The following is an 18878-nucleotide window of genomic DNA, read 5'->3' on the forward strand; positions in this document are numbered from 1 at the left end:
GACTATTACCACCACTAGTAATGATAATGATTCACATGTTGCTACACCTCCTACTATCAATGGTAAAATAATTGGTGTTGGCAATGTTTCTACTCCTAGTGCAAAGCTTGCAAAACTGCCTGAAATTGCTAAAACTGCTGAAACTGTTGGTGATAAAACTGCTGAAATTTTTTCCAACATTGGGGACAATGATCCCATTGCTGTAGCTCATAATGATTTAGATTTTGATGATTTTCACATCTCTGAAGTTATAAAGTTCTTACAAAAACTTGCTAGAAGTCCTAACGCTAGTGCTATAAATTTGGTCTTTACAAAACATATTACAAATGCTCTCATAAAAGCTAGAGAAGAGAAACTAAAACTTGAAACTTCTATTCCTAGGAAGTTAGAAGATGGTTGGGAGCCCATCATTAAGATGAGGGTCAATGATTTTGATTGTAATGCTTTATGTGATCTTGGTGCAAGTATTTACGTTATGCCTAAGAAAATCTATGATATGCTTGACTTGCCACCATTGAAAAATTGTTATTTGGATGTTAATCTCGCTGATAATGTTAAAAAGAAACCTTTGGGGAGGATTGATAATGTTCGCATTATGGTTAACAATAACCTTGTCCCCGTTGATTTTGTTGTCTTGGATATTGAATGCAATGCATCTTGTCCCATTATACTGGGAAGACCTTTTCTTCGAACTGTTGGTGCCACCATTGATATGAAGGAAGGTAATATTAAATATCAATTTCCTCTCAAGAAAGGTATGGAACACTTCCCTAGAAAAAGAATGAAGTTACCTTATGATTCTATTATTAGAACAAAGGGATTTCTATTTTCGTGCCCTCGGGTCCTTAGTTGTACTCAGTTTTCCCCAGCTCCTTAGTTTTTCCTCAGTTTTCCCCAAGCCCTTGTCTGTAACCCGCAGAAAGAGCTCGGACGGAAGGAATCCCGTTTAGTTGACGTTGGTTGGTGCGCGGCAAGTGGGGCCGCTGTTGGTGCCCCGCAGGTGGACACGTCTCCACTTATCCGGATCATCGTGGGACCCACAACTTGTCCACGTTAGCGCGCCGGACCCACGGCTTACCCAGGTGACCGTTGCAAAATGGGAGCCCGAGCCAGCCCCGCGCCCGTGCCCGTGCCATTGCTTCCCCTTTCTTTCTCCGCGCCCCATTGTTCTTCTTCTCCGCCAGCGGCAGCCCTTCTCCGGTAGGCGGGTGATGTCTAGTTTCTCTTCGACCTCCCGTTCTTCATGGCCGCAGTATGGACCCGTGTCTTTGACAAGATGCCCTGACTGCCCACACCAGGAGCCTCTGAAGCGTTCGATGCGCCAAGACGGACGAGAACGGCAACCGTGGACGTGAGTTCGTTGCATGCGAGAGCTTGCCATATAGAGAGGGGGATAAGGTTAGATCTCGCTCCAATTTCTCTGTTTTCTCTCGATTTTCTTGTTATTCCCTCGAATTTGGGATTTAGGGTTCACGTTGTTGTTTTCGGATCTTGAAGAAATGCGAGGCATTTTGAGTGGATCGATGTGTACGTTCGGAGGCTTCGGTTGCAGGGAATCAATTAGCGCTATTGGGGGCGCAATTTGGGAGGGGGGACTTGCTGTAGAGAATGCGGTGGAGAGAGGAGCCGTTCCGATTATGCCTAATGCTCCCAATGCAGAACTGGTGGAAGTGAAGGGAGAACTGAAGAAAATGAACAAGCAGTTAAGGCAGCTGATCGAGTTGAAGAAGCAAGCTAACCTGATGGATGGTTGTTTTTTCTGTTGTATAATTGCGATAGGATTCTTATCATTGCTCACCGGGCGCTAGAAGTTGTTACAAGGGATACCTTGTTACAAATCCATTATTCAGTTACATGTACTTGTAGTTGTTTTCAAAGTTAGTGTGTGCATTCACTGAAATTACCAACTATATTCCCTAAAAGAAAAGGAAAGCTAAAGATAGTTGATAATTGTTAGAGGGGTGACAAATAATGCAATCACCGAAATCCGCAAATATGTATGCCTCATGTTTATAACAAAATTATACCACTTTTAGGCCGTTTCAAAATACCAATACCATATCCCAAACTATATTCCCTAAAAGAAAAGGACAGCTAAAGATAGTTGATAATTGTTAGAGGGGTGACAAATAATGCAATCACCGAAATCCGCAAATATGTATGCCTCATGTTTATAACAAAATTATACCACTTTTAGGCCGTTTCAAAATAGGGTCCCTTCAAAATACCAATACAATATCCCAAACTATATTCCCTAAAAGAAAAGGACAGCTAAAGATAGTTGATAATTGTTAGAGGGGTGACAAATAATGCAATCACCGAAATCCGCAAATATGTATGCCTCATGTTTATAACAAAATTATACCACTTTTAGGCCGTTTCAAAATACCAATACTATATCCCAAACTATATTCCCTAAAAGAAAAGGACAGCTAAAGATAGTTGATAGCAATCACCGAAATCCGCAAATATGTATGCCTCATGTTTATAACAAAATTATACCACTTTTAGGCCGTTTCAAAATACCAATACTATATCCCAAACTATATTCCCTAAAAGAAAAGGACAGCTAAAGATAGTTGATAATTGTTAGAGGGGTGACAAATAATGCAATCACCGAAATCCGCAAATATGTATGCCTCATGTTTATACCAATACTATATCCCAAACTATATTAAGTGGCAAACTCGTTATTGCACATAAATAGAGGGGTGGGCATTCTCCACCGACAGAGAGAGAGGGGTGGCCACGAAGAGAGAGAGAGAGAGAGAGAGAGAGAGAGAGAGAGAGAGAGAGAGGTTGCCACGAAGAGACGGATAGGGGTATACTGCCCGTTAGATCAGTGGATCAACGGTTCGTGGAGTCGATCCGTGTGACAACGGCTCAACCAATCGGGATAAGTTTGGGCTTCTCGGAGCATTTGTGACGAGTACTTGAGGGCAAAACTGAGTAGTACTAAGAATCCAAGGGCACATAAATAGTAAATAGACTAAGGGATTCAAACAAAAGAATTACAAAATGAAAAATGTGTGTTTTGTACAATATAATTCATATTGGGCTACATCAAATTATTTGCAATTCAAATATACATGAGTGTGACAATTATGGCATCATTTAGACAAACTATGTTTTGGGAAAGATGTTTTGCAAAGGTGTTTGGGTGGAAAACCATGCATCTTCATAGCTACACTAGTGATTCTGAGAAGTGGCAATTTGTGGTAAAACTTGATTTATATATGTTTGTTAAGGTTTTCTAGGTGGCGAGGTTGCGTAGGAAGACTCCATGAGTAGTTGCCACTATGTTTTTATTTTTTTGGATTTTTTTGCGCATGAAATGACTCAATTAGCTATGTTAATCTCATTTGTTGACTCTCTGTTGACCAGCTACTTGAGGGTAAAACTGAGTATATTGCACTTGCCGGTCTAAGTCCTCGAGGGGAAAACTGAGTACGGATAAAATTTACTGTATAAGGCCTGAGGTTATAGCCGAGTACACCAAACGTCCCAGGGTTAGACTCGTGTAGCGGTGCACGCTGCAGCCGTGCATAGCGGACGCGTGTTGCGGTACACGCCACCTTCGTCTTTATAGAGCCCCTCTTTCTCCCTCGACGCACGTTCTCACTGGCTCACTGCAACCGCCTCTCCTGTCCCATCATCTTCTCCACAACCGAAGAAAAAACCCCGAAGAAAACCGCCGGCGATGGAGAAGAATGAGATGCCCATTGTCGGCACATCAGCCGCCGCCCCGTCCAGGCCCCTGTCGCTGCTTCCAACGTAGCAGCCGGCGGATCGGCCGCCGCCCCGTCCGAGGCCCCTGTCGCTGCTTCCAACGTAGCAGCCGGGCGCATCGGCCGCCGCCACCGTCCGAGTCCCGTCGCTTGGGACCCGTACGAACCGGTGCAATACGACGCGCCGGAGAACCCCTACGACACCAGCATCGTCGACAACGAGCCGGAGGTAACCCTTTGTTCCCTTGTTCTTATCTCATTTCAATCATTTTGTGTTAGATCTAGCATTATTACGGTTCGTCTGTTCCTAATTCAATCCTTTTGTGTTAGATCTTGCGTTATTACTGTTCGTCTGTTCCTAGTTCGATCCTTTTGTGTTAGATCTTGCGTTATTAGTGTTTGTGATTTGCTTTTGTTTAAGATTTGTGCCGATGATGATGAATATTTGGGCATAAATTGATTCAGGGTTTGGTCAGTAAACAATTGGTGTGTACAAATTTGTTGTGCATGATCTTTGGTTTGCTGACTCAAATCCTGGATATAAGTGTGTCCAATGTAGCTGAGGCTACCTCTTTTTTCGAGCCCATATTATCATGCATGATTTTTTGTTCACTCTCTGTTCCATCATCGTTGCAATTGACTCCGTTTTTTGCACGATCTTTGGTGCTACGTGAGAGGTGCAGAAGCAGCGACGTCGACGGCGACGACGAGTCCTTCCACACCAAGACTCGTCACGTCCTCGGGAGGCTGCAGTCCGGCCATTACGATGGCCCCTTTGCTCGAGGCATTTACAAGTGCCCCTTACGCAACAGGAAGCTCCGCGCCACCGACTTCAACTCCCTGGTGAACCATGCTGAATCCATTGGCGGATGTGGCGCTAGAGTTGAAAGGACCGTGAACGTGCATGCGTACATGGCCAAACACAAAGCACTTGGGATTCACCTGCGCAACCTCCAAGCGAGTCACACGCGCTACCCGGAGGCGTTGAACGTGCCTACTGCACTCTCGTATGTGACTGCTCTATCTGTAGAGCAGCTTAAATTCATGTAAAATGTAGCTTATGTTGGATCTATCGGTACTACTTTTGGATCTGTCCTGAATATATCTATGCTATGTTGGTTGTTGTATGCAGCTTATCCTATATTTTCTCTCTGGATTTGTGCCCTAGATTTCCTACCTGATTGGGTAAAAACGAAGGCATAAAGAAATGAATGGCGTTAAAAAACAGAAGGACAAGCTGCTCTAGATTTGCTACCAATTTGGGCTATCAAATATGAATGAGATCGAGCGAGAGAGAGGAAAAAGGTACATTGAAAACTGCTAATGCTGGACGAAAGAGACAGAAACCACTCGTGCTCCCGTCCCGGACCCACACGGCTCCACACGCTACGGCCCCACAAACATGGTCTCGTCCTGTCCCATGCGGTCCCTTCCTACCAGCCCCACACGACGCGGTCCCACACGACGTGACCCCACAAACGACACGACCCCACTCGTCAGCACGGAACGGTCAACTTAACGGATTCCTTCCGTCCGAGCTCCTTCTGCGGGTTCAGACAAGGGCTTGGGGAAAACTGAGGAAAAACTAAGGAGCTGGGGAAAACTGAGTACAACTAAGGACCTGAGGGCATGAAAATAGAAATCCCTAGAACAAATTATGATGTCGATTCTTCATCTCTTGATAATACTTGATTCACACTTTCTGCGCCTAGCTGAAAGGCGTTAAAGAAAAGCGCTTATGGGAGACAACCCATGTTTTTTTTACTACAGTACCTTTGTTTTATATTTGATTCTTGGAAGTTGTTACTACTGTAGCAACCTCTCCTTATCATGTTTTTGTGCCAAGTAAAGTCTCTATGGTAAAGTTGATGCTAGATTTGGATTGCTGCGCAGAAACAGCATTGCTGTCTGTCACGAATTCGCGCAGAAGTCTCTGTAAAAAAATCAAAAAAATCTGCAAATTTACGTGTGTGATCCCTAGATATGTACGCAACTTTCATTAGTTTTGAGTTTTTCCGTTTGAGCAAGTTAAGTGCCCCTTCCAGGTTCGTCTTTACGGACTGTTCTGTTTTTGACAGATTCTGCCTTTTATTTCGCATTGCCTGTTTTGCTATGTTCGATGGATTTCTTTGTTCCATTAGTGTCCAGTAGCTTTGTGCAATGTCCAGAAGTGTTAAGAATGATTGTGTCACCTCTGAACATGTGAATTTTTGATTGTGCACTAACCCTCTAATGAGTTTGCTTAAAGTTTGGTGTGGAGGAAGTTTTCAAGGGTCAAGAGAGGAGGATGATATACTATGATCAAGAGGAGTGAAAAGTCTAAGCTTGGGGATGCCCCCGTGGTTCATCCCTGCATATTTTAAGAAGACTCAAGCATCTAAGCTTGGGGATGCCCAAGGCATCCCCTTCTTCATCGACAACATTATCAGGTTCCTCTAATGAAACTATATTTTTATTCCGTCACATCTTATGTGCTTTGCTTGGAGCGTCTGTTTGCTTTAGTTTTTGTTTTGTTTGAATAAAGTCGGATCCTAGCATTCTTTATATTGGAGATATTACGCTCCGCTGTTTCGTATGAACACATGTGTTCTTAGCTTTATCTTTAATGTTCATTGCGAAAGTTGAACTACCTCATTCATTGATATATGGTTGGAAACGGAAAATGCCGCATGTGGTAATTGGTATAATGTCTTGAATAATGTGATACTTGGCAATTGTTGTGCTCATATAGATCTTGTTTAAGCTCTTGCATCCTGTACCTTGTACCCATTAATGAATAACTACATAGAGCATGTTAAAATTTGGTTTGCATGATTGTTCTCTCTAAGTCTAGATATTTTCTGGTTGAGGTGTTTGAACAACAAGGAGACGATGTAAAGTCTTATAATGCTTACAATATGTTTATATGTGAGTCTTGCTGCACCATTTCATACTTGAGTTTGCTTCAAACAACCTTGCTAGCCTAGCCTTGTATTGAGAGGGATTCTTCTCGTGCATCCAAATCCTTGAGCCAAAATCCATGCCATTTGTGTCCACCATACCTACCTACCACATGGTATTTCTCCGCCATTCCAAAGTACATTACTTGAGTGCTACCTTTAAAATTTCCATTCTTTACCTTTGCAATATATAGCTCATGGGACAAAATAGCCTTAAAAACTATTGTGGTGAAGAATATGTACTTATGTGTCTTATTTCTTAGTAAGTTGCTTGTTGAGCGGTAACCATGCTTTCTGGGCACGCCATCAACTTTTACATTTGTTGAATATCATGTGAGTTGCTATGCATGTTCGTCTTGTCTGAAGTAAGGGCGGTTTTCACAATCAAATGGTTTGAGTATGCATACTGTTAGAGAAGAACATTGGGCCGCTAACTAAAGCCATGAATCATGGTGGAAAAATAAGTTTGGACATAAAACCTCAATCTCTTATGAGAATATTAACTGTTGTTGAATGCTTAAGCATTAAAAGAGGAGTCCATTATCTCGTTGTCTATGTTGTCCCGGTATGGGTGTCTAAGTTGAAGAATGATCAAAAGCGAGAAATCCAATGCGAACTTTCTCCTTAGACCCTTGTACGAGGCGGCATAGAGGTACCCCTTTGTGACACTTGGTTGAAACATATGTTATGCAATGATAATCCGTGTTAACCCAAGCTAATTAGGACAAGGTGCGGGCACTATTAGTATACTATGCATGAGGCTTGCAACTTATAAGATGTCTTATACATAACTCATATGCTTTATTACTACCGTTGACAAAATTGTTTCTTGTTTTTAAAATAAAAAGCTCTAGCACAAAAATAGTAATCAATGCTTCCCTCTGCAAAGGGCCTATCTTTTACTTTATTGTTGAGTCAGTTTACCTATTCTTTCTATCTTAGAAGCAAACACTTGTATCAATTGTGTGCATTGATTCTTACATGTTCACCTATTGCACTTGTTATATTACTTTGTGTTGACAATTATCCATGAGATAAATATGTTGAAGTTGAAAGCAACCGCTGAAACTTATATCTTCCTTTGTGTTGCTTCAATGCCTTTATTTAGAACTTATTGCTTATGAGTTAACTGTTATGCAAGTCTTATTGATGCTTGTCTTGAAAGTATTATTCATGAAAAGTCTTTGCTATATGATTCATTTGTTTACTCATTATCTTCATCATTGCTTCGAATCGCTGCATTCATCTCATGTGCTTTACAATAGTATTGATCAAGATTATGATAGCATGTCACTTCAGAAATTATCTTTGTTATCGTTTACCTACTCGAGGGCGAGTAGGAACTAAGCTTGGGGATGCTTGATACGTCCCAAACGTATCTATAATTTCTTATGTTCCATGCTACTTTTATGATGATACTCACATGTTTTATACACATTATATGTCGTTATTATGCATTTTCCGGCACTAACCTATTGACGAGATGCCGAAGAGCCGATTGTCTGTTTTCTGCTGTTTTTGGTTTCAGAAATCCTAGTAAGGAAATATTCTCGGAATTGGACGAAATCAACGCCCGGGGGCCTATTTTTCCACGAAGCTTCCGAGAAGACCGGAGGGAGACGAAGTGGGGCCACGGAGCACCGCCACACTAGGGCGGCGCGGCCTAGAGGGGGCCCGCGCGTCCCTAGCGTGTGGGGCCCCCGTGACTCTCCCGACTCCGCCCTTCCGCCTACTTAAAGCCTCCGTCGCGAAACCCTCTGTACCGAGAGCCACGATACGGAAAACCTTCCAGAGACGCAGCCGCCGCCAATCCCATCTCGGGGGATTCAGGAGATCACCTCCGGCACCCTGCCGGAGAGGGGAATCATCGCCCGAAGGACTCTTCATCGCCATGATCGCCTCCGGATTGATGTGTGAGTAGTTCACCCCTGGACCATGGGTCCATAGCAGTAGCTAGATGGTCGTCTTCTCCTAATCGTGCTATCATGCTCGATCTTGTGAGCTGCCTATCATGATCAAGATCGTTTCTTTGTAATCATACATGTTGTGTTTGTTGGGATCCGATGAATATTGAATACTATGTCAAGTTGATTATCAATCTATCATATATGTTGTTTATGTTCTTGCATGCTCTCCGTTATTAGTAGAGGCTCGGCCAAGTTTTTACTCTTAACTCCAAGAGGGAGTATTTATGCTCGATAGTGGGTTCATGCCTCCATTAAATGCGGGACGGTGACGAGAAAGTTCTAAGGTTGTGGATGTGTTGTTGCCACTAGGGATAAAACATTGATGCTATGTCCGAGGATGTAGTTATTGATTACATTACGCACCATACTTAATGCAATTGTTTGTTGCTTGCAACTTAATACCGAAAGGGGTTCGGATGATAACCTGAAAGTGGACTTTTTAGGCATAGATGCATGCTGGATGGCGGTCTATGTACTTTGTCGTAATGCCCTGATTAAATCTCATAGTACTCATCATGATATTTGTATGTGCATTGTTATGCCTTCTTTATTTGTCAATTGCCCAACTGTAATTTGTTCACCCAACATGCTATTTATCTTATGGGAGAGACACCGCTAGTGAGCTGTGGACCCCGGTCTATTCTTTACATCCGAAATACAATCTATCGCAATACTTGTTCATTACTTGTTCTTCGCAAACAATCATCTTCCACGCAATACGGTTAATCCTTTGTTCACGACAAGCCGGTGAGATTGACAACCTCATCGTTACGTTGGGGCAAAGTACTTTGGTTGTGTTGTGCGGGTTCCACGTTGGCGCCGAATCCCCGGTGTTGCGCCGCATTACATTCCACCACCATCAACCTTCAACGTGCTTCTTGGCTCCTCCTGGTTCGATAAACCTTGGTTTCTTTCTGAGGGAAAACTTGCTACTGTACGCATCACACCTTCCTCTTGGGGTTCCCAACGGACGTGTGTTAATTGCACGCATCACGGTGTAGAGAATGAGCCACCATATAATTAACTTCTTGGCGCAAAGCCCTGGTGCGCTCCTCCGAAGGGAGAGACAGATCTACTCCATCAAGCACGCCTTCGGGTGTGAATCCCTTGAACCTAATGCCATGTGCACGGGTCCTTTCGAAAGAGCCGATGAGATCGGCTTCGAAGAGAGCCTTAAGCTCATCATATTTCTTCTTGTGATCCGCAGGCAGATCTTCATACTTGACTGGTTCGTCCGACATCGTAGCTGCAGATGTTGATGTAGTTGGTGTAGAGTGTCCCACCGGGCGTGCCAGAATGTGTTGCCTGCCAAAACCCACCGGTGAGCAGCGACGAGCAACACGAAGAGCCGGGAGGCTCCCAGGACTGCTGGTGGGCCCTGGTCCCTCGGGCAACGGCCCGCAATGCTCCGGCACACGTCATGGCGGTCGCAAGGGCGTGCCACCTGACCTATACCTGGTCACGAAGGTGTTGGATTACTTCGATTAGCTTCCTGCATGGTAGACACGTAAACATTAAATACGAGCCCGATCGGCTCTCAGGTTGCCCTGTGAATCGGCTCAAAGAGCCGATTGCCCCATGGTTCACGTTGGATTTACGATGACATGGGGATCCCGCTTGATCAATACAAAGTTAAACCAATCTACGACAGTTTAGGGTTTTCACCGCATAACCGGAACATCCTACACGTAGTTGAGCCTAGCAGTATACGAAAGATGATAGAAAACCAGTCCTAAAAGAGGCCTAAAAACCAACATGAAGTCGGTTCCCGAACAATCCCTTCTAGGACTAGCAAACCATGCCTCACGCACTACCGGATCGTTCAACCCGTTTGCAAGGCCTAACCATGCGGATATCAAACTAATCCTTGCGGAACAAGGAACAACTATAACGAGATCGGATCTACTAAATAAAGAACGAGCAAGATGCTGCCCTTACACCTAAGATAGATGTAAAGGCAGCTAGATATCGAGGGGCAGCATAGCTAAGCAAACATATTCAGAAAAACATCGATGCAAGCCCCAAAACATCTATGATAAGGGTGTTACTCGCCATCAACAAGGCTTCAGTACGAGCAACACCAGATAACGAATAAACCGATACTGCCTAGATCGCAAGATGCGATCTAGGCAGCATGATGCTTACCCGGAAGAAACCCTCGAAACAAGGGGTGGCGATGCGCCTAGATTGTGTTTGTTGTGAACGTGGTCGTCCTCCTTTCTCAATAACCCTAGGTACATATTTATAGTCCGTGGACTTTCTAATTCGGGAATAAACCTAACCGTGTACGAGCTAAACTCTATCTCTTAATTCTACCATAATATACAGATACACGGGCAATCTAGCCCAAACTCTCGTACAAGGCCGCTTCAGAGACACTTCATACGCATGTCCTCTAAGCCCATCTCGATCACGGCCCATCTCCTGCTCTGGCTAAATTCTGGTGATAACACTACCCGACTTTAAATTAATAAAGCCCTCGGGTTCGAAACACAAGTTAAAGGATTACATGCTGCGCCATACAGCTTAGCCAAAGGTAAAGATAAAAAGGCAGCTAAAAGGAGCAGCACTAGGACGCTTCAGGATAGCTCGGACTCCCCAAGCCCGCCACCAAGATCGCTCCTAGGCATGACTTGCCAGCACCTCCGTGTGTGTACGCCTTAGCTGATTTACCAGCTCCTGGATGCTTGCCCTGTCTTGAGGTTTTGCCGATGGTGACCACAGCTGCAGGAAGATGATAGTTTTGAAAATAATGTCAGCCGGTTGTCGAATTAACTTAGATTATAAGGTAAGCTTATTGCGTATTAGCCAAAGTGCCCAACTTTGGGCCACAAACAAAAGCCAAAGAAGACGACGGGGTATCCCAGCAAAACTTGATAGGATCGCAAAGAATTGGGCAAACGAGGACGGAGACCAGTTGCACCCTAACAGCTATCGGACCATACTCCACATGAAGCGAGCTGGAGAGCACGAGAAAAATATATGATTGACGTTCTCCACATGGTTACACAAAGCACCGCGCCCAGAGACCGGGCCATGATGATAGGCGATTAGATCACTCGATGGGAGACGGCCAACTGCTAGCTGCCAAGAAAAGATCTTGATTTTGAGTGGCAACTTGGCAGCCCAAATCTCCTTGAAGTGTGCCACTGAGGCACCTTGTGAGAGCTTGTTGTACATGGAGCTCACCGTGTAAACTCCTGATGGGTCGAGACCCCAAGTAATATTGTCCTGCCCCTGGCAAAGAGTTGTGTTCTCAAGGATCAGCTGAAGTTGCCTCCATTCCTCTGAGGCCAGCTAGTTAAAGGTTCTGCGAAAACGGATGCCTATAACCGTGTTACAGGCCGACGCAACCGATATAGTAGGGTGATCGCAAATGCTAAACAGATTCGGGAACTGGTCACTAAGGGGTCTTGGACCTGCCCAAGAGTCAAACTAGAACTGTGTGCGCATACCATCACGAACCTGGTGTCTAGCTCCTAATTTGAAGAAGTGTTTGATTTTATGTAAGGATTTCCAGAACGGCGAACCCCCCTGGCTCGTGCCTGAAAAGATGTCCCTGGCTTCAACATATTTGGCGGAGATGATTTGCGCCCAAAGCGAATTGTCCCCTTGGTACAATTTCTAGATCCACTTCAACATGAGTGCATGTTCATTTTCTTGGAGTTGATAATACCCAGCCCGCCAGATTCCTTGGGTCTACAAACAGCCAGCAAATTTACTAGGTGATATCCCGGTTCCTTCCCAAAAGAACCGGGGGCTTGTATTATATGGATCAAAATATATCGTATGTGTCCGATGCTGTTGCGCATCATTCAGCATGGGAAGAATTACTTCTGCATCACCACATGCTAGGACATATGTCTTTTATCACTCTTGGCCAGTTGTATCCGAATCTGCATAGCAGAGTGGATAAAGGGAGTCTAGTATGTGATGCATGTCAATATGGGAAACTTACTCGTAGTACTAATGTTCATCTGATAATGGAAGTTTTGTACCACTTCAAGTCATCCACTTTGATGTTTGGGGACCAAGTGGAGTTTAGTCCTTTAATAGATATAGTTCATTTGTCACTTTTATTGATTTTTGCATTAGAACCACCGTGGGTCTATGTTTTGAGAAACAAGAATGATGTATTTGAATGCTTTAGGAATTTCCATAATTTAATTATGACGCGGTATGATTCTTAGGTAAAAATATTTAGAACAGATAATGGTATAGAATATGTTAACAAACAGTTTGATGAATATTTGTCAAGCTTTGGTATTATCCATCAAACTAGTTGTCCTAGTACTTCTAAGCAAAATGGCTTGAGTGAGAGAAAGAACAGGCATTTACTAGATATCACCAGATATTTAATGATAGCAATGAATGTTCCTAAAATACTTATGGTGTGAGGCGGTGTTTGATGGCTGCAAGTACACAGATCAGTTGTAGCTAGTTTCGAAATGAGAGTATCGAACCACGATGAGCTACTAGTAGTGATCTTAATGCCCCTTGTTGATATTTATCTAAAATCACTTAAAATGTCTCAAATCTCAAGCGAAGTTTTGTTTTTAAAGTGTTTTGTAGGATGTTGTGTAGAGTAAATAACTGAAATAGGAAAATATAAATGCGACTAAAGATCACGTTTGAACTATACTAATATTAAAATGTTCTCGGGGGTTGTCGGTTCCACCGCTAGTATTAACTAAGAATATAAACTAGATAATTCATATCTTGGCCCTCGTTGTATGTGGGAAAGGCTTGAAGTTGGAATATATATCTCATAACACATACCTGAATAACCACCGCAATGACCTTCGGCAAGCCACCTATTGGTCCATCACAATTAAGGGATTACCCCGTGGTTATTTGTTGAGCGTTGCGAGTCCCTTCGTATCTCCTCCTTCGGTATAATAATGCACCGCACATGGTATGGCACTTCCCGCCGTATACACTATCTCACTTCCGAAGGTAATTCCCTCTTGTTTTTTTTCGAAATGGGGATAATACCCCAGCCTCTGCATCAAAATGATGCATATGGCTGCTTTATTACCTTATTAAAAGAGACTCCGGCGTTTACAGTTTATTACAACTCAGTCATCGACTAAAGTCGAGACTAAAATCAACCATCTAAATAAACAAAGAAGTTGTCTCCAAGAAAACATCAAAGATTTAATCTAAGCTGATGCCGCCAGCCACACTGGTTGTAAAAATCCCGTGCGACCATCTCCAGTCGGTTGCACCCAGACTCCATGGCAGCCCGATGATCCTGCTGGTTGGAGATAAGACCACGTACGGATCCAATGAATAGCCAAAGGAATTACCCGCAAGAAAGGTTGAGGTTTCGGCTTGTTAAAAACCACTTCATTACGCACATTCCATATAGCCCAAATCAAAGCGCATACACCCACACGAATCTGCAGTACATCTTTCTTTGCAATACCACTAAGCCAAGTACCAAAAAGATGAGTGATATTCACAGGTGGGGTTAAACCGAAAGTCATTTTAAATGGGGAGAATTTCACTTCCCGGCCTCTGCACCAACCAGGGATGCACATAGCCATTTGGCATGAGTACTAAGATTTTTAATCTTGGTTAAGATTAAAGCATAGTCCTCAAGATAATTCCCTCTTGTGACCCTTAGGCAAATGTTACATGGTCGACTTCATGCAACAACACAAGAGAAAACTAACATACAAACATAGTGCAAAGCTATAAATCATCTTCATTCATATTATAATACTACTAGGGTTTCCCATCTCCCCCAGGAATGGAGTGGACTACTCACACATGGAGACAATCAAGAACATCATCATAATCTTGAGAATGGAATATGAATAACGGTGTGAATTCAAGTACAAACCCATAATGACAATGGAGATTACAATCCAGGGAGATGGATGGGATGGAGATGGTGGTTTCGTTGTGGATGATGAAGGCGATGATGCCTTGTCCTCCAATGATCCGGGTAGCAGCTTGGATGAAGCCCCTTCTTGTTCTTCCTTGAGATCTCTTCTGGGACGGTGTTCTGGTGTTTTTTGGTCGCGTATGTGCCTTGATCTCAGATCCGTCTGCGGGAGGCGAGAGTATCTAACGAGGCGGTCGTCCTAGCAGGCCATACGGGTGGACGGTACGGGCGATTCTTCCCCATACAGACGTCCGCTAAACCTTCTGGAACTCGTCTTCGCATCCTCCTTTCGCCCAGGTGCATAATTAAGTGTTTAAATGATTTTTATCACGTTAAAATACCATAAAATGGCAGTTTTTTTTGATATTTTATCATTGTCTTATTATTTTAAGATCTTGTGTAGACAAGCATAAAAGGACGCGGTAGCGCGGTAAAGTACAAAAATCCTATAACTACTCAATGATAACTTAACAAAATAATGGTATAAAAACATGCTAAAAATGCACTCACCAACTTCCCCAAGCTGGATTCTTGCTCGTCCCCGAGCAAGATAGAAGGAGCATATTAGGATTGATAGGCATTTCATCAAGAAAAATTGGATGAAGGAGCTCTTCAGATTAGCTTTGTCAAGTCAGGAGACCAACTAGCTGATGTGTTAACTAAGGGTGTTAATGTTGTATCTTTTGTTAAATTGTGTGACAAGATGGGGCTATTAGATATATTTGCCCTATCTTGAGGGGGAGTTCTTGAGTCTCGTAGGTAAATATGCGTTTGTAGAGGGACTAGACTGCAACTTTATCTTGTATATACGGAAAGAAAGAAATGAGAAGAAGTGTATGGAAGGTCTCAGACAACGAAACTATCTCCTCTCTCTCTCCCATGAACCCTAGCAGATGAGTGATGTGAGCGCTTGATTCAACAGGAACACATGAATTTGTTTGCAAAATTGTGCTGATATAGGGTGGAATCGCCGCGTTCCCTTTTGTTCCTTGAACATCTTATCTGAAAGGCTAGTCAATCTTCTGAAGTGCATGCCCTCCTGTATTTCAGCCTGTTGGATTGGATGGATGCAGATTTTGAAACGGGTTCAGAGATCTGGTAAGAATAGGTGTACATATAGAAGAAAAAAAGAATCGAAGTACTTGCATGATGTAGTGAGATATATACAGGAAAATTGCAGATGGGGCAGAAATCTGGACGATTTCTGTGATAAATGTGAGTTTGTTCAGAGGCATTTTCAGTTTGAAGTCGCCCAGGATTAGCTGTGAGCTGCTATATTTTGATCATGTTGGTGAAAAGTGGCTGGTCTGGGTGTAGCCGCCACGGCGCTACCTCGTCCGTGGCACTTACAGATCACGGCAACGAACAAAAGAATTAAGCAAAGCAGCACATGAACAATCATGCAATCTATAGCATCGTATCGGCCCTGGAGGGCAGCCTCTTGAAGAAGTTGCTGGCCGCCGACGGCATCCGGCTCCGGAACCGCGGGTGTCGCAGCACATACAGCCCGGCGACGAGCACGACGACCCGGAACGGCGTGACGTACAGCGCCACGGCGGCGACGAGGCAGAGCGCGGTGAACAGCGCCGTGGCCCTTGGGTCCCTCCACGCGAGCAGCGACCGCACCCGCTCTCCCTGCGTCGCCACGTCCCCGACCACCGTCTGGATCCGCCCGGCCACGCTCCGCAGCCGATCGTACCGCAGCCGCACCACGTCGTTCGGCTTCGACGTCGGGAACGTGTCCAGCTCCTCATCTATCTCGTCCGGGTGGGTGGCCTCCGCGCAGGAGAGCCTCGCGTCCATGTTCGCCGGGCGGCGGGGCCGGCGCCGGTAGTTCCAAACTCCAATTACGGACATGTACAGGAACATGGTCGGCAGAATGAGCTCCGGGAAGCACATGAGGGTGATGAAGAGCAGGTGAACAAGCACGGTCGTCGCCGGTTTCCTCCAGTGGCACACGTCCACGAGCCACCGCACCATGCTGGCCGCGCCGGACAGCAGCGCCGTGACCCGAAAGAAGTTAGCCTTGCTCCGCCGCAGGCTCCACGCCTGCGAGTCTGCGTCGAGCATGTACTCCACAACCTCCCGGCGCAGCGGCGGCTCGGCCCGGCCGAGCCGCGCCGCCGCGATGCTCATCGCCTGCCGCCGGAGTGCGTCGAGCTGCGGGATGGTGAACGGCTGGAGGTAATGCATCTTGGGGAGGAGGGGCTGTCCGTACAAAAACACGACGCTGGACAGAGAGACGGAGGTGACGCGCACGGCGAGGCAGAGCTCGCCGTTCTTGCGCACGCCGGACGGGTGCAGCACGACGAGCGGGTGCGCGTTGGTGTACACCTTGTCCATTTCCAGCGTCGAGAGGCGAATCCTCACCTTGCCCATCCTCTGGTCTCTGACGGTGCTGATGCCGGCGGCAGCGGTGCCGGCGTTGCCGAGTTGGCAGTTGTCGAACATGGCGAGCGTGAGCACCGTGCACGGGTCGTACACCTCCCACGTGTACTGCTCGTTCCACCGCGGGCTGCACGAGTCGACGGCGGTGCGCGTGCGCACCCACTTCTGCCCGTACTTGGCGACGCAGTACGCGTCGGTGGTGCCCCGGCCGTCGATGGTCTTCATGGGAGTGAGGCCCTGCGCGCCGAGGACGCCGACCTCGAGCACGCCGACGGGAGGGCGCCAGAGCTGCCGCGCCGTGGGGCGCGTGTCGCTCACGTACATGGTCGGCTCGTCCATGACGTGGTACGCGCCTTCGAGGCACGCCCGGAGGTGGACGCGGCCGGCGAACCTGGCTTCCTGTTGCCGCAGCGGGTGCCCAAACGGCTCCAGGCTGAACCACTGCGAGTGGATCGCCCGGCGGTCGAGGCGCTTCTCGAAGATCGTGAGCGGCAGCACGGCGCGCCCGACGATCTCGTCCTTGCCAGGGTGCGCACGGGCCTCGACGATTAGCACCGCCGGATCCTCGAACGGCTCGGCCACGACGAAGACCAGCTCCTCGTTCCACGCCAGGCTTGCCGGGTTCCTCATGGCGCACGGCTTGGTCCGGAGCATCATGCCGCCGACTTGGACCTTAGCGAAGACCTCGACGTGCGGCCGGACCTTGTCGCCGACGAAGAGGCCGCCGCCCATCACGACGTCCTGAGCCTCAAGCACGTTTATCCGGAGGTACCACAGCTTCGGCGTCACGTACACCTTGGACCGCGCGCTCTGCAAAGCGGCCGCCACTCCATCGACGCCGCCGCGCACCGACGCCGCGTCGGCGTGCCACGCGTCCGCGAACGCCTCGTCGGCCTGCGTGCCGGCCCACACCGCGAGCATGACCTCGCTCTGCAGCACCATCCCACCGCCGCCACCGCCGTGGCGTGCGGTCTCGAGGCGGTACCACTGCGGCGCGAGCGGGCTGTCGGGCGGCACTCGCACCGGCACCTCGGCGACATCGAACACGACCCTGCCGACGCAGTCGTCGCGCGCCACGGCGTTCCTGTCCATGACGAGCACCTCGAGCGCCGTGGCCTGGACGCGCTCCCTGGAGAAGGCGAACACCTGGTTCCACTCCGGGCTCGTCTTCCCCTCGTGGTGCCGCGTCGTGCCGCGGTAGTTGCCGAGGCGCACCTCGACGTAGGGGCTGCACCCGCCGGTGACCGCGCCAACGGGGATCCCGCGCGCCTTGACGACCCGCACGTACAGGTAATGCATCCGCTCCACGAGGTCGTAGGTGCTCGCCAGCGGCCTGTCGCCGGAGCCAATGCCCATCCATCCGGCGCCGCCGGCACGCGCACGCGTGCTGCTTCCACCGCCGCCGCCGCCGGCCGGCCACTGCTCCCTCACCTGTGGTTGTGGTTGTGGCTGTGGCATTGCACCCTTCGCCTTGTATTCCTCCGCTCTCGCCCGTGGCGCCTGCGCGTGGAACACATACGGGTACGCCATGACCGGCGACCCTCGCCGTGTTCTCCGGTACGCGGCCTTCGCTGTCCGTGGCTGCGCGTGTCCGGCTGTCGGTTCGGCGGTCGACTTCCCCTGCCGTCACGGGCAAGGGAAGGCATACAGAGGTGGCATCGTCGGAACTACGACAGTAGTGCTAAGCAAAGGAATGTGCACTCGCCACTGCTACGAAGCACATCGGAATCCGATCAAGACCAACGAGTTGTCGTCTAATCTAAAGAGGAAGTTGGTGAGATTGTGTGACTGTCAGTTTCCTCGGATACGGAGGCGGAGAGGATAAAGATGAGATCAGACATGTGAGTCGGAACAGTCGTGTTGGTGAAGACCCCTGAGATTGTGGTTTCTCAGGAAGCTGCAGCCCAGTGCCTGCTGCTTTACCGTATCCTGGATTAGCTGAACTGGAAGTACGTTTCTTCAG

The 18878-nt window shown here is 47.1% G+C and overlaps 1 protein-coding gene across 1 annotated transcript; it reads right to left on the bottom strand.

Moving 5' to 3' along the window:
- Positions 1-15934: 15934 nt before the first annotated feature.
- On the bottom strand, positions 15935-18445 carry LOC124676647 (FT-interacting protein 1-like). The gene has a single exon (XM_047212688.1). It carries the CDS (start codon positions 18443-18445, stop codon positions 15935-15937), a length of 2511 nt encoding a protein of 836 aa, XP_047068644.1.
- Between the last annotated feature and the right edge of the window lie 433 nt (positions 18446-18878).

Source organism: Lolium rigidum, chromosome 7, assembly GCF_022539505.1.
Source record: "Lolium rigidum isolate FL_2022 chromosome 7, APGP_CSIRO_Lrig_0.1, whole genome shotgun sequence".
NCBI classification, from domain to species: Eukaryota; Viridiplantae; Streptophyta; class Magnoliopsida; order Poales; family Poaceae; genus Lolium; species Lolium rigidum.

Excerpts from the sequence above, each read along its gene's own strand:
- LOC124676647 (XM_047212688.1), bottom strand. The coding sequence starts at position 18,445 with ATGGCGTACCCGTATGTGTTCCACGCGCAGGCGCCACGGGCGAGAGCG.